The 14,836-nt window shown below is 41.2% G+C and overlaps 1 protein-coding gene across 15 annotated transcripts in view; it reads right to left on the minus strand.

The window, feature by feature from the left end:
* The window catches only part of FAM13B (family with sequence similarity 13 member B), a 156,892-nt gene that overhangs the window by 133,735 nt on the left and 8,321 nt on the right, over positions 1-14,836 (minus strand). For 6 of the 15 annotated variants that reach the window (XM_033927210.1, XM_033927208.1, XM_033927207.1 and 3 more), the window contains exons 3-5: positions 8,694-8,801; positions 4,459-4,529; positions 813-1,003 (exon numbers count right to left, since the gene is read on the minus strand). In XM_033927210.1, the coding sequence (XP_033783101.1) occupies positions 813-969 (157 nt within the window). In that variant the 5' untranslated portion in view covers positions 970-1,003; positions 4,459-4,529; positions 8,694-8,801. Of the gene's footprint in view, positions 1-812; positions 1,004-4,377; positions 4,430-4,458; positions 4,530-8,684; positions 8,802-14,836 lie in introns of all 15 variants that reach the window. The other 9 variants (XM_033927206.1, XM_033927203.1, XM_033927204.1 and 6 more) reach the window with 9 other exon arrangements.

The following is a 14,836-nucleotide window of genomic DNA, read 5'->3' on the forward strand; positions in this document are numbered from 1 at the left end:
GACTCTTCCATCTTCTCTGTTCATCTACTGTAGGCATTTCTCCTTGTAGTTATCTTCTTTGTGAATTAAGTAGCTCCCTTAAAACGAGAGCCATGTGGGACCTGAATGCTGTTTTCTAAGTTTGCTAAGAATAGCACATGGCGAGCACTGCTGGGATTACACTCAAAGAACCATGCAATGCAGGAACAAGATCGCATGGTTTCTCTGCAACCACAGATAGCTGTACTGGCTTCACCTCTGGCTAGTTGAGGCAAATCCTGCATCATGAGGGAATTCTGCACAAACTCATCATCACGCAGGATGCCTCCAAGAGTTGCAGACTTTTGCACCCAATTTTTCTTTGAAAAATAAGCAAGCCTAAATTTTAAAATATAATCTTGATGACTTATCTTCCAATCCTGCCTCAAACATATCTTCCAACAATATAGCTAAACAGAATGAATGCTATGGAACCCTAATCATACTTTCAGCCCTACCATTTAGTTCTTGTAAACAAGGCATAACTCGGCAATCAGATCCGGAGCTATGGCCAAATGCCCATAGGTTTTAATTATCTAAAAGATCGATGCACCACCCTGTGAATATCTAAAAATAACCAATAACTATAAGTATTTTCAATCACTAACTATTTACAACATGGGAGCTCATTTTTGTACCAGAGCACATACTGCAACAGATCTACCAAAACATCCCATTATTTTCAAAGGCAATACACTAGTGGCAAAAATGGCACAAAGGTTTAAATAAGCCCCATAGTGGAGGAGCATGTCTTTGAGAGAATTTGTTTTCAACTTAAGTGAAGTCATACATACCATGTTCCTCAATATAGTCCACAATTTGGCGGACTATGAATGGAACCTCATTGTCTGGATGTCCTTCTTGTTGCAGTTCATCGAGTGCAATTCCAAATATTTTGTTAGCAATATCGGAGTTGCAGTTAACCAAGGATGGTGAGGAACTCTTCCTCATATCTTTATGGCAGCCAGAAATCACAGCTTCTTTTCTGTTAATAAAAGGAATTAAAGTTAGGATGACAACAACCCACAAGTTGATAAACAAAATAAAGACAGCTCCTGGTGACTGAGTGTCTGGCTAATATACGTAAAAGCCTGTGCGCTAAAATACGAAGTGCTATCAAGGCTGAGAAGCCCAAGGAGTCTTCTAACTAAATCAAAGCATCAATTTAAAGGAATAAAGGGTCATGGATTTGATATACCATCGTAATACAACCAAAGAAGTTTACATTTATTATTTGCAGGAATACAGCCACCATGTTCCATCCCATAAGGCCTCTCTTCCTTGGTTGGAGTATTGCAGCAGGACTATTACTGCTGAATTTTTGTACCAGTGAGAAGTGTATTCTTTGTGCTTAAGTACTCTGGATTGTTTGGTAAGCTGTTACACTAGAGAGAAGCTTGCTGTTTTTTCTCTCTAGTTTTGCCTCTTAACATAGCCCTCTGGTGAAACGTGGCCATGTCAAGCACGTTACATTAAATTTCTTTTTGCTCTATATACTCATTTGGTCTGCTCTTTGTTCTACCTCTCTTCCTGTTTTGACATGCTCATGTATTTTCCCTTTACACCTTTATTTGACCTTGTGAGGCAAAGACCAGGACACAGAACTCTATAGTTATTTCTAACTAAGATTACTTTTAGACAGCATTACTGTGCCAATGCTTAGCCATTAGAGAGAATCTAGTAAATGAGATCTCAAAGAAAAGAGGAAAAAATATTTTAAAATAGAATGCAAGAACAACAAAATGTCTAATAACCGCAATATTTATTTATTTCACTAAATATGTTTAATGATAAAAAATAAATTAAATTCAGAAAGTAAAATTTGGTCTTTCCTAATTTCCTTTGTTTGATTGCTGTTTGACCCATCCAAGTTCACCCCCATCCAAGAAGGGGAGAGAAGCAAAGGCACACTAGTCCCAAAACCCCAGGGCAAAAATCTATGCTGGATTGAGGGAAGAGACCCAACTACCCAATTGTACAGGAATGGCAGAGCTCTCTTAGTCCTTTAAGCTTTCCAACCTTCTCAATGGAATTTGGAGCCAAGTTCTCTTCTCCCACCCCCACCCCAATTAGCTTGCTTTAACCAGACCCATGCAATCAGTCCCAGACTGTACAGGATAAATTATCTACCATCTATCAGAGACTGAGAAATACTGGCTGGTTGAAAGTTACATCAAATACTTATAAGGTTTCAAGTCAGTGGTTCTCAGTCTTCATCTGCTAGTAAGAGTGTATATAAAGCATAGTTACTATATTAGGTTATGCGGTATATAAATGATAATGTAATGTAACAAGTGTTATCCGGAGACAGCAGGCAGATATTCTCACATGTAGGTGACGTCATCCACGGAGCCTAGTTCGGAAAGTGTAAAGTGAACCGGCACTTTAAGAGCTTAAAAGCTTTCAGTCTGCTCGCACAGTGCATGCACGAGTGCCTTCCCGCACAAGGGCTCACGGTACCTCAGTTCCTCAAGCAAGCTAAGAAGCCAACCAAGGGAAGGTGGGAGGGATGCGAGAATATCTGCTTGCTGTCTCCGGATAATACCTGTTACAGTAAGTGCGCTTTATCCTAGGCAAGCAGGCAGAATATTATCACATACGAGACTCCCTAGCTTACTGTAATGGGATGGAGGGAGAATTGGCCATTAAGAAGAAAATAGATTCTGCAATACTGCTTGGCAGAAATGACCATCTCATCTGGAATAGGATTCTAGACAGTAGTGAGATGTGAATATGTGGACTGAGGACCAAGTGGCTGCTTTGCAAATTTCATCAATGGGAGTAGATGGGAAGAAAGCCACTGAGGCTGCCATCAGAAACCAATGCTTGAAATTCGCTGACTCGACGAGTAGAAGTGACTGCGTTCATGAAACCAACTTTCCAAGTGAGAAACTTCAGATGAATCAACGCTAGTGGCTCAAAGGGTGATTTCATCAGCTTGGCAAGGACTACATTAAGATCTCAGATAACTGAATGTGGTTTCAGCAAAGGTTTGGAATTGAAAAGTTATTTCATAAACCTGGAAACCAGAGGATGAGTGGTCAGAAGTTAATCATTGACAGGAACATGGAAAGTACTAATAGCACCGAGGTGGACTCTTGACTGAAGTGGTTTTGAGACCAGAAGCAGAAAGATGAAGAAAGTAATCCAGAACTGAAGAAAGTGAAGAGTATGAAGGTTCTTGGTGGTGAAGAGATCACCAGGAGGTAAAATGTGTCCACTATCAGTTGATAGCATTGCTGGGTAGATGGTTTTCTGGATGCAGCAATAATGGCTTCAACAGGATCAGAGAAATGAAAATCTGTTTGACATTACACTGAAAGGTACCAAGCTGTCAAGTGTAGAGACTGCAGATTGAGATGCAACATGGATCCTTGATTCTTACAGAGTAGAGATGGAAAGATCTGTAGAGGAATTGGATCCTTGGCAGTAAGCTGAAGTATAAGGCAGAACCAAGGTCATCTGGGCCACCGAGGAGCTATCAGTATCATGGTGGCTGATTCTCTCTTGAGTTTGACCAAGGTTTTCAGAAATAGAGGGATTGGTGGAAATGCATATAGAAATTTGTTTGTCCAATCCTGAAGGAATGCATCTGCCTCAAGACGTTGCAGAGAGTATTGTCTGGAGCAAAATCGAGGCCGCTTGTGATTGAGGGGAGACGCAAACAGATCTATCTGAGAAGTTCCCTAACTGGAAAATGTGACAAGTACTCTGAAGTTGAGGGTCCATTCATGTGGCCGGAAGAATCTGCTGAGTTTGTCGGCCAGGATATTTCATTTCCCTTGTACACATATAGCCTTTAGAAATATGTTGCGAGGAATCACCCAATTCCAGATGCGTTGGGCTTCTTGACAAATGAGGAGAGAGCCCATACCACACGGTGCATGTAGACAAAGCTTTTAAGCTCTTAAAGTGCCGATGCACTTTTCACTGTCCTTACCGGGCACATGTGACAATATGCTGCCTGCTTATCCTAGGATAACCCCACATCTGGACTGGTCTATTGGGACGCTAAAGAACAAATTATATGCTATTAAAACCTTTGTCCTTAATGAGCAAGCATAACTAATCTCAATAAAGACTCACTAGCAACATATGCCTCTACTTTGAATTCTGCCATGATTCTGGCTCCTACTACCTCTTTGGAAGGCCTGTTCCAGGTGTCTGCCACACTCTCAGTGAAATAGTATTTTCTGACAAATTATTTTTCCCTGTGACTTGCTTCATTTGTCAATGCCCTAACTAGTAATACTAGTCTTTATGCATCTAAATAAACTATAAGCTTTTCCAATTGCTTTTTCCTATCATATGGCCAAGTCTAAGATCAACACAGGAATCACTATTTTGATAATTTTTCACCTTTAAAAATGCATTCGGTTCTTGAATTTCTTCATCCCAAATGATTTCATATCTTAAATCAAAGAAATACAATTGTCATACCTTTCACCAATTTCTTTTGCCTATTTTACGAAGGAAAAGAAGGCGTATGAAATCTGTGCAGCTGTCACCCCCTAATTAAAAAAACAAACAAACAAAAAACTACTATTGCATCTGGTATCCTATGTAAATTTAGAGGACTTGTAAATGGAGAGATGAGAATTGATAGGAAGAAAGAGTGTGGACCCATGCATATATCTGGGCTGAAGACACGTGCTCTAAAGCAGGTTTCTATAGTTCTAAGCAAAACGTCTTGTTTAAAATCATTTGTTTAAAAAATTACCCATCATAGTTGTACTCTTCCCAATGTTCATGTCACCTGCAATTTCACTTACAAATACAATGAAGAGGATTGGTCTTTAACTGATCTTTGTTGTACTCTTTCTTAGATTCAACCCCATGGACTACCACTTGATCCTCTTATTCAGTGATCTTTATCATCAAGTTTGTAATATTTCCTCCAACTCCCACACTGACTAGATTGCTCACTACTCTAAAAGAAAGAGTGTCAAAAACTTTACTAAAATCTGGATGAGCTATGTCTACTTTACTACCAGTAATTTAGTAAGCTACTCGCGTCAAAGAAATCTAATAATATTTTTGGTGAAATTTTCCCTTTATTGCTTAAGATCCCGTAATCCACTAGCGTCAAAGTACTGCACTATTCTATTCTTCAGATGTGCCTAGGAGGTCTTGTCCACCATTAATATTTAATTAAAGACATCTAGTTTTCTGCTTTTTCCTTGCTCATACCATCACTACATCTCTTCTCTAGTCTTGGAATATCTCCAGTTTAAAAGTGGCAAAGCTATAATGAGTACAATTGGCATGTCCTTCAGCAAGGTATCCCAAAAGGTACCAGTACCTTGAACACTACTTTTTCAGTAAATGGTAATGCGTTCACTTCTTGTCTTTGCCTTTAGTTCTCTACTGTGTTTTCCCGAAATAAGACAGTCATATTAATTTTAGGCCCAAAAAAGGCACTAGGTCTTATTTTCAAGGTATGCACATGATCATCTCTCCCTTCCTCTCCTTCACCCCAATTCTTCCTCTTTCCTTTCCCCCACATGTACAACATCTTTCCTCCCCTCCCTTGCGCAGCAAGACCCTTGCCCAGCTTCTATCCAACCCTCCCTCCCATCCCTTGTGCAGAAGGAACCTTGCCCAGCTTCTATCCTATCCTTCCTCCCATCCCTTGGGCACAAGGACCCTTGCCCAGCTTCTATCCTACCCTTCCTCCCATCCCTCGTGCAGCAGGACCCTTACCCAGCTTCCCTTCCCTCCCTCTCCTTGTGCAGCAGAACCCTTGAGAGAGCACCCCCCCCATCAGCAGCCGCACCTGAATGAGCAGCCGAATCCCCTTCCTTCCCACCCTCCCATCGGAACTCCGCCACAAGTCCTACTTACCTCCCTAAGCAGCGTCAGGCTGGCAGCACTCTAAACAGGCTGCTTCAGCCTTGTCTGCCCATGAATTCACTCTGCCACGTTACTGATGATGTCATCAGTAACGTGGCAGTGAATTCATGCACTGAAGCTGCTGTCCTCCTTTAGTCACAAGCTTTGCAGAAGGATGTCACTAGCATCTTTCAACTCTTCCCCTTCACCAATAGAGAATAGCTCCCTCTTCAGTTAACATCAAAGCAATTAAACTCCACCGAAACAGAAGAAAAGAAGGAGGGGCACAGGGAACTTCCTCGGAGACAAACTACATTTCTGTTCTGCTCTGTTAACTTGTAACAAAAGAGCAATAAATTAACATGAACATGAATTTAGGCGTATCCAGGAACCAACCTGCTATGTACAACACTATTGCTTAAAAACCTCAAAGTTTAAGAAGAATAGAGCTATTCATAATTCTGTAGCTTTGGGAATTTTTTTTTTTTGGGGGGGGGGGGGGCGGGGGTAACTCATCTAAATGACAGGAGAAATCGTCCCATGATGGACGCCAGCAATGTCTAAGACTAAACAGGCAAATTGGAAGTCTGCATAGGGTCCCAAGTACCTAGCTAGATCCCAAGTAGTAAAACAGATTTTATGCTGCTTATCCTAGGAATAAGCAGTGGATTTCCCCAAACCATCTCAATAATGGCCTATGGACTTCTCTTTTAGCAAATTATCCAAACTTTTTTTAAACCTCGCTAAGCTAACCAATTTCACCACATCAGATCCGTGCACTAAGGCTGACAAGGCAAGTCCAGAGCTACCAGTATTACCAGACCCTGGTGATTCGAGACTCTGCAGATGATCCGGCATACCATGGCCTACGGTGGGAACACAGAGTAGACTCTCTGTGAGCCAGGGCATCCAGTTTTGCACTTTGTTTTTTGCTGCCAGAGGGAGGGAGCAAGTGTCGCAATTGCAAGGAGGGTTGGGAAGGGAATCAACGTGGCAGATACTTTACTGCAGGGACAAGGCCATTCACTGCTCCACGGTGAATGGCCTTGTCCCTGTACCTGCGGTGGCCAGTTTTTTTTCCTCCCTGTTTCGGTGGGTTACCCATGGTAACAATCACCATGTCATTCTCTAATCCAAACTTCCTTTTTGTATCAGATTGCTTACACCAACCAAGACTTCTTAAATATAATCATTCAGGGCTAGATTCTTAAAACTTAGCGGTAAAATTCGATGGCCTGCTGTCGCAGCTGTTATTGTAGCGATTTCAAAAAGGTGAGTCATTCTTCAAAAACCTCGCATGCAAATGAGGTTGGCAGAGAGTAGCAAAGATTCACTAAATTTGCATGTGCTGGTGAGAGCAATGGATACATGCGCAGAATAAACGCAAAAAAAAAATAAGAAGAAAAATCCCAATCCAAATCGAAGATTGGCAGGAAGGATGCCCACACCCCCACCAGCACAAATAGCAGCAAGAGAAATGCCCACTCCCTCCCATTGCCGGTCAATCACCCCCCTCCTACAGCAGCAGGAGAGATGTCCACACTCTCCTGCCATCAAAGTCAAGCACCCGTCCCCCACAGCAGCAGGAGAGATGCCCACTCCATCCCGCAGCCGAGCAACACATCCCCCTAACTTATTTATGATGGCTGTCCAGAGAGATGCCTACTCCCTCCAGCCAGCAAGCCCGCCTCTTCAAAATGGCAGGCCTTTCCCTCCCCAGTGCATCTTGGGATCGCCGGGGAGGGGCCTAAGGCTCTGATTGTTGTTTAAGGCCCTATGGGAGGGTCTTTAAGCACCTGGGCCAATCAGAGTCTTAGGCCCCTCCCTTGTGCATCCCAGGATGCACTGAGGAGGGGAAAGCCCGCTAATTTGAAGAAGAAAGCCTGCTGGCCGGAGAGAATAGGCATCCCTCCGGCCAGCCATCGCAAATAAGTGGCGGGAGCTTGGGGTCATCACAGGCACCGGGGTGGGAGGAAGGGGAGTTATAAGAGCCTGGCTTGGCAGCAAGAGTATGTCTCTCTCCTGCTGCTGTGGGAGGCAGGTGCTCAACTTCGGTAACGGGAGTAGTCATCTCTTCTGCTGCCGTGGGGGTAGGAGATATTAGCAGTTTCAGGTGATTGTGTGTGCAGCAAGAGAGAGTGGGTATCTCTCCTGCCGATCTTCGATTTGTTGGGTTTTTTTGGGTTTTTTTAAATAAATCTTTATTCATTTTTGATTCTTACATCAAGTGAATTATAATAAAACAATTTTCACAAATCACTTGTACTTACAATCAAATATTCTTATAAGATAAAATAAATACCCCCCTCTTTATCAATATTCCCATTTCCATATGATACATATTCCCCATCCCAACCCAAATATAAACTACCCATGATTTGTTTTTTTTAATATTTTTATTTGTGTGGTGGAGAGGTCTGAGCTGTCAAGCCTTACTTTCCTGTCAGTTCCTGAGCCAATCAGCACTCAAGCACTGGTCAGAAAGTAAGGCAACGACAGCTCAGACCTGTCGGCAAATTTTGGCCACAAATGTGGCACGAGGTTACAAAATGATTCGACAATTATAGAGAATTACTCGGAGTGCTCATTTTAATAGTAATGACCTCGTACTACATTTGCATAGCAGTAGGAGACTGGCAGAAAACTCAGAAAAGACCACGGTAAAGCCATTTGAATAATCAGCTGCTAAAGTATATGCAAGCTAAACCATCTGGAACCGGTTTAGCGAGTACATTAAAGGCCGATTTTAGTTTTAAGAATCTGGCCCTCAGTTTCTTAAAGTCAGACTTTTCTGAAATCTAAAAGTATTGTTCTAGTTTAGAAAGAAAAAATACCTTTTGTACCTTAGTGCTCAATGTGTAGAGACGCTGCTTAAAGCCACGTCCTGACGTGCCGCTTCATTAGGATTGGTGGACAGATGAGCACGTTTACATGTGCTGCATTGCACACTGCTGGTGACAAAAGAAATCCTTTTATGAAGGCATTTGAACTTTTACTTAAATATTTTAAACACAAACAATAGTAGCTAGTTTTTAAGAAATCCTCTAGCAATCTTGGGACAAGTTCCAAAAATAAATAAAAAAATTTTTTTTTTATTTTTTTTTTTATTCATTTTTGAATTCTTACAACAAGTGAATTAAACATAATACAAACAATTTTCACATATCACTTGTATTTACAAACAAATAGTCTTGTAAGATAAAATAAATACCCCCCTTTTTATCAATATTCCTAATTCCATATGATATACATTTCCCACCCCATCCCCACATATCTGCTACCCATGTGCTAAGATATCTGATCATTAGAGTAATTAGTCAATGGTTTCCATAATAAATAAAAAATGTAATACAAACTAATGAACTGAGAGATACTTTTCCACTTTATTTTAGGAAGAATGAGGCACTCAAAAACTTCCACAAATGCTACTTCAAAGATAATGAATAAGCCATTTCTAAGAGATTCTGGTCCAATTTAGATAGTGCAAGCGAGAACTATTTGATAATATAAATTTAAAAAGAGCAAGCAAGCGACAGAGTCCTAGGCAATAAGCATGGTTTTCCATAAACATAACAGGGGTGAAAATCTTCAGTAAACAGGCCCCGGTCCACAGAAAAAGGTCTGGGTTGAGATCTTCAATAAGGATGTTTCAACAAAGGAAATACTCCTAGCTATGTCATGCTGGTCAATGAGTGGTATTAAAGGGCCTGATGTTAAAGGAGGACATCGATGAAGACTCTCAGAAAGATGGTGGGAGTGTAGGTCTATCAACAGGGAAGAAGCACAGTTACTTTACCTGTAACAAGTGTTATCCAGGGAGAGCAGATAAATATTCTCACAGATGGGTGACATCATCCATGGAGCCCTAGTATGGACAGTGCAAAAGTGTACTGTCACTAACTTCTTTAAAAGTCTTGAGACCGCCCATACTGCATATGCGCCAGTGCCTTCCCACCCGACATCAGCTCAAGGGACCACCAGTTCAGTAAAAGAGCTAAGAAACCAACTAGTGGAAGTGGGAGAGTTATGAGACTATCTGCCTGCTGTCCCTAGATAACAGCTGTTACAGGTAAGTAACTGTGCTTTATCCCAGGACAAGCAGGCAGCATATTCTCACAGATGGGACTCCACAGCTAATATGGAAGGGATGGAGGAAAGTTTGTATCTAAACTGAGAATAAATTTTGTAGAACTGCTTGGCTCAACCGACTAGCTCAGGGGTGGGCAACTCCGGTCCTCAAGGGCCAGAATCCAGTCGGATTTTCAGGATTTCCCCAACGAATATACATTGAAAGCAGTGCATGCAAATAGATATCATGCATATTCATTGGGGAAATCCTGAAAACTCGACAGGATTCTGACCCTCGAGGACCGGAGTTGCCCACCCCTGGAATGAGTCTCCAGACAGTAATAAGGTGTGAAAGTAAGTATGGAGGATAAGGTGGCAGTTGCCATTGCTCTAACCTTATGTACTGTGATATGACCTTCCAACAGTAGACCAGCCCAAGCACAGCAGAAGGAGATACATACAGTCCACTAACCATGTAGAGATTGTTTTTTTGGTTACAGGGGCTCCCTGCTTGCTAGTATTGAAGGACAGGAATAGTTGAGTAAAAGATCTATGAGGCCAGGTCCGATCCAGATAGTAAGCCAAAGCTTGTTTACAGTCCAATGTATGGAGTGCAGTTTCACCAGGATGGGAATGCGGTCTTGGGAAGAAGACAGGTAAGAACTATAGACTGGTTGAGATGAAATTCCAAGACTACCCTTAGTAGGAATTTTGGATGAGTGTGAAGGACAACTCTATCATGATAGAACGTTGTATAAGGTAGATCTGAGACAAGTGCTTGCAATTCACTAACTCGGCTTGCAAATGTGATGCAGATTAAGAAAACTACTTTCCAAGTGAGGAGCTTTAGCAACAAAGTTGCGAGTGGTACAAATAGAGGCTTCATCAAGGTGGATAGTACAAAATTGAAGTCTCAAGCTACTGGAGGTTGTTAAGAATGAAATAGGCCTTTCACGAACCTGGAAACGAATGGGTATGAAGTCAGAGGTTTATTATTCAATAATATATGAAAAGCACCGATAGCACCAAGATGCACTCTTACTGAAGTAGTCTTTAGAACAGAATTTGAGAGATGTAAAAGATAATCCAGAACAGATGACAGAGGATATGTATCCGTAGGTAATGTTTGTTGGTGACATCAGAGGGTTGTCCACTTGAATTGTTAACAGTGTTAAGAACATAAGAATAGCCTTTCTGGGGTCAGACAAATGGTCCATCAAGCCCAGTAGCCCATTCTCACGGTGGCCAATCTATGTCAATAGTACCTGGCCAAAAGCCAACGAGTAGCAACATTCCATGCTACAGATCCAAGGAAAGCAGTGGCTTCCCTCATGTCTCGCAATAATAGACTATGGACTTTTCAGGAAATCATCCAAAACTTTCTTAAAACCAGCTATGCTATCCGCTCTTACCACAACCTCTGGCAATGCGTTCCAGAGCTTAACTATTTTCTGAGTGAAAAAATATTTCCTCCTGTTGATTTTAAAAGGTACTTTCCCGTAACTTCACTGAGTGTCTCCTAGTCTTTGTAATTTGTACCCGTTCTACTCCATTCAGGATTTTGTAGACTTCAATCATATCTCCCCTCAGCCGTCTCTTTTCCAAGTTGAAGAGCCCTTATTAGTCTTTCCTTATACAAGAGGAGTTCCATCCCCTTTATCATCTTAGTTGCTCTGAACCTTTTCTAGTGCTGCTATATCTCTGAGATAAGGAGACCAGAACTGAACACAATACTCCAAGTGAGGTCACACCAGGGAGCAATACAGAGGCATTATAACATTCTTAGTCTTTTTAATAATTCCTAGCATCTTATTTGCTTTTTTGGAAGCCGCTGCTGTCGCACATTGTGCAGAAGGTTTCATCGTATTGTCTACAATGACACTAACCCCAAGGTGTCCCTAGCATCCGGTAACTGTGATTGGGATTATTCTTCCGAATGTGTATCACTTTGCAATTGTCTACATCAAATTTCATCTGCCACTTGGATGCCCAATCTTCCAATTTCCTAAAGTCTGCGTGCAATTTTTCACAATCTGTATGCGTTTTAACAACTTTTGAAACAGTTTAGTGTCATTTGCAAATTTAATCACCTCACTCATCAAGTTTCAAGTTTATTAAAAGATTTTTTAAACCGCTTAATCAGATTTCTAAGCGGTATACAATATAAAATTTACATAAAAACATATTAAAACTGGGGATACTGGATAAAATCTAAGCGACATAATAAAGCACTGATAAGACGTATAGACCTACTTCAAACAAAAGGGAAAAGGGGAAGAACTACAATTTCGAGATCATTTATAAAATAACCTAAATAGCACCAGTCCCAGTACAGATCCCTGCGGCACTCCACTGTTTCCTGTCCTCCATTGAGAAAAATAACCATTTAACCCTACCCTCTATTTTCTATCCGATAACCAGTTCCTAATCCAGAACTGAACTTTGCCACCTATCCCATGACTCTTTAATCTTCTCAGTAGCCTCTCATGAGGAAATTTGTCAAAAGCTTTCTGAAAATCTAGATACACTACATCAACCAGCTCACCTTCATCCACATATTTATTCACACCTTCAAAGAAATCAAGCAAATTGGCTGAGCCCATGATAAATGTCTCATTAAATCATGTTTGTCTATGTGTTCCACAATTTAATTTTTTATAATTGTTTCCACCATTTTGCCCAGTACTGAAGTCAGGCTTACCGGTCTGTAATTTTCTGGATCTCCCCTGGAACCCTTTTAAAAAATCGGTGTAACATTTGCCACCCTATAAACTTCAGGTACTATAGATGATTTTAGTGACAGGTTATAGATCACTAAGAGCAGGTCAATAATTTCATGTTTGAGTTATTTTAGTACCCTTGGATGTATATCATCTGGTTTAGGTGATTTATCACTTTTTAACTTGTCAATTTGGCTTCGTACATCTTCCAGATTCTCCGAGATTTCTATCAGTTGCTCCACATTATCATCATTGAAAACCATTTCCGGTTCAGGTAGATCTCTTGCATCTTCTTCTGTAAAGACCGAAGTACAGAATTAATTCAGTCTCTCCGCTATGGCCTTATCCTCCCTGAGCGCCCCTTTTGCTCCTTGATCATCCAACGATCCCACAGGTTTTCTGCTTCTGATGTATCTAAAAAAATTATGAGTTTTTGTCTCTTTGGAAAGTTTCTCTTCATATTCTTTCTTAGCTTTCTTTATCAATGCTTTGCATATGACTTGCCAGTGCTTTTGTCTTTTCTTCATTCAGACCCTTTATCCATTCTTTAAAGTATGGTTTTTTTTGGCTCTAATAACCTCTTTCACTTCACCTTTTAACCATGCCGGCTCTCGTTTCCTCTTCTTTCCACCTTTGCTAATACGTGGAATACATCTGATCTGGGCTTCCACAATGGTATTTTTAAATAACATCCACATCTGGTTTACAGTCCTAACCTTTGCAAGTGATCCTTTTAGCTTCTTTTTAATCATTTTCCTCATTTTATCATCTATTATGACTGATACTTGAGCAGAGATACTGAATTCATCTATTTGTTGGGAGAGATGTACCAGGCTGTGAGAGGTAAGGAACGTAGATTGGAATCGTAAAGGGATCCTTCATTCTGAGGAAGCAGAGTTGGAAAAATCCATAGTTTAAATGGGTTCCCTGAGTTGAAGAAGAAAGGAAAACCAGGGTTGCCTCTGCTTTGGGGCAGAGCCATATATGCTGGCTTTTAAAGGCCAGTGTCTCTTGAAAACACATTGTTGGTATCTGGAGATATTGGATCTTCTTCCCCTAAAGCACATGTGTCAAACACAAGGCCTGTGGGCCAAATCCGGTCCGCCTGGCCATTTTATGTGGCCCACGGTGACTGTGCGCCTGACACTACCACCTCCCCACCGTTGAAATTTAAAATCTTTGAGCAGCCAACCCACAGCCAGCCTACCACCGTCGGCCTGTCCCACAAGTGTTCTTTCTGCAGCATCCTGCCTATGCAGGAAGAGGAAGTGCTGCAGAAAGAACACTTCTGGGGCAGGCTGATGGCAGGAGGCTGGCTTCGCGTCAGCTGCCTGAAGATTTTATTTTATTTTTTTAAAATTCTTTATTCATTTTTAATCTTTCAACAAGTGTACAATAAGAGTGATACATAGATTTACAAACAACACTTGATAAATCTATCAAGATAATAACAAATGTATATATATCTAAACCCTTCTCCCCCCCTCCCTTTCCATACTATTCTTCTTAATTGAATCAATCTTTTTCATATTTTCTTTTACCTATTTCTTCATTTATACAATCCCTCCCCTTTCCCCTCCATTCATAAGTTATATTAAGAAAATGGTGTTTATTCATTACAAAACAATGTCAATGGCTCCCATATTTTATTAAACCTTTTATAATTTCCATTTTGTATTGCTACTGAACGTTCCATTTTGTATAGATGACAAAGTGAATTCCACCAGAAATTAAAGTTAAGTCTGCTGTGATCTTTCCAATTGTTAGTAATATAATGCATGGCAACTCCTGTCATAATCAATAAAAGTTTGTTATTACTTGCCGATATCTGACTCTTTTTTCTCATAGACATGCCAAATATCACAGTATCATAAGATTTTAAATTTCAGCGGCAGGGAGGTGGTAGGTGGGTGAGTCGGAAACTGGGGACAGGTCGTTTTGTAGGATCCAGCTGAGAGGGGAGGGCTGGGGTTTGGAATTAGGGAAAGACATGCTGCATGGGCTGTGGAGGGTTGGGAAAGCAAGAAGGACAGATGCTGCACGTGTATGAGGGGGTTGGGAAGGACGGAGGCTGCACGGGCTACGGATTAGGAAGGGAGGGAAAGAGATGCTGCCGGTGGGTGAGGGAAGAGAAAAAGAAAATTCTTGGACAAGGGTGTATGGAGTGGGAGGGAATGAGATGGAATACATCATGGGGA

This window comes from Geotrypetes seraphini, chromosome 18 (genome assembly GCF_902459505.1).
Source record: "Geotrypetes seraphini chromosome 18, aGeoSer1.1, whole genome shotgun sequence".
Lineage (NCBI taxonomy): Eukaryota > Metazoa > Chordata > Amphibia > Gymnophiona > Dermophiidae > Geotrypetes > Geotrypetes seraphini.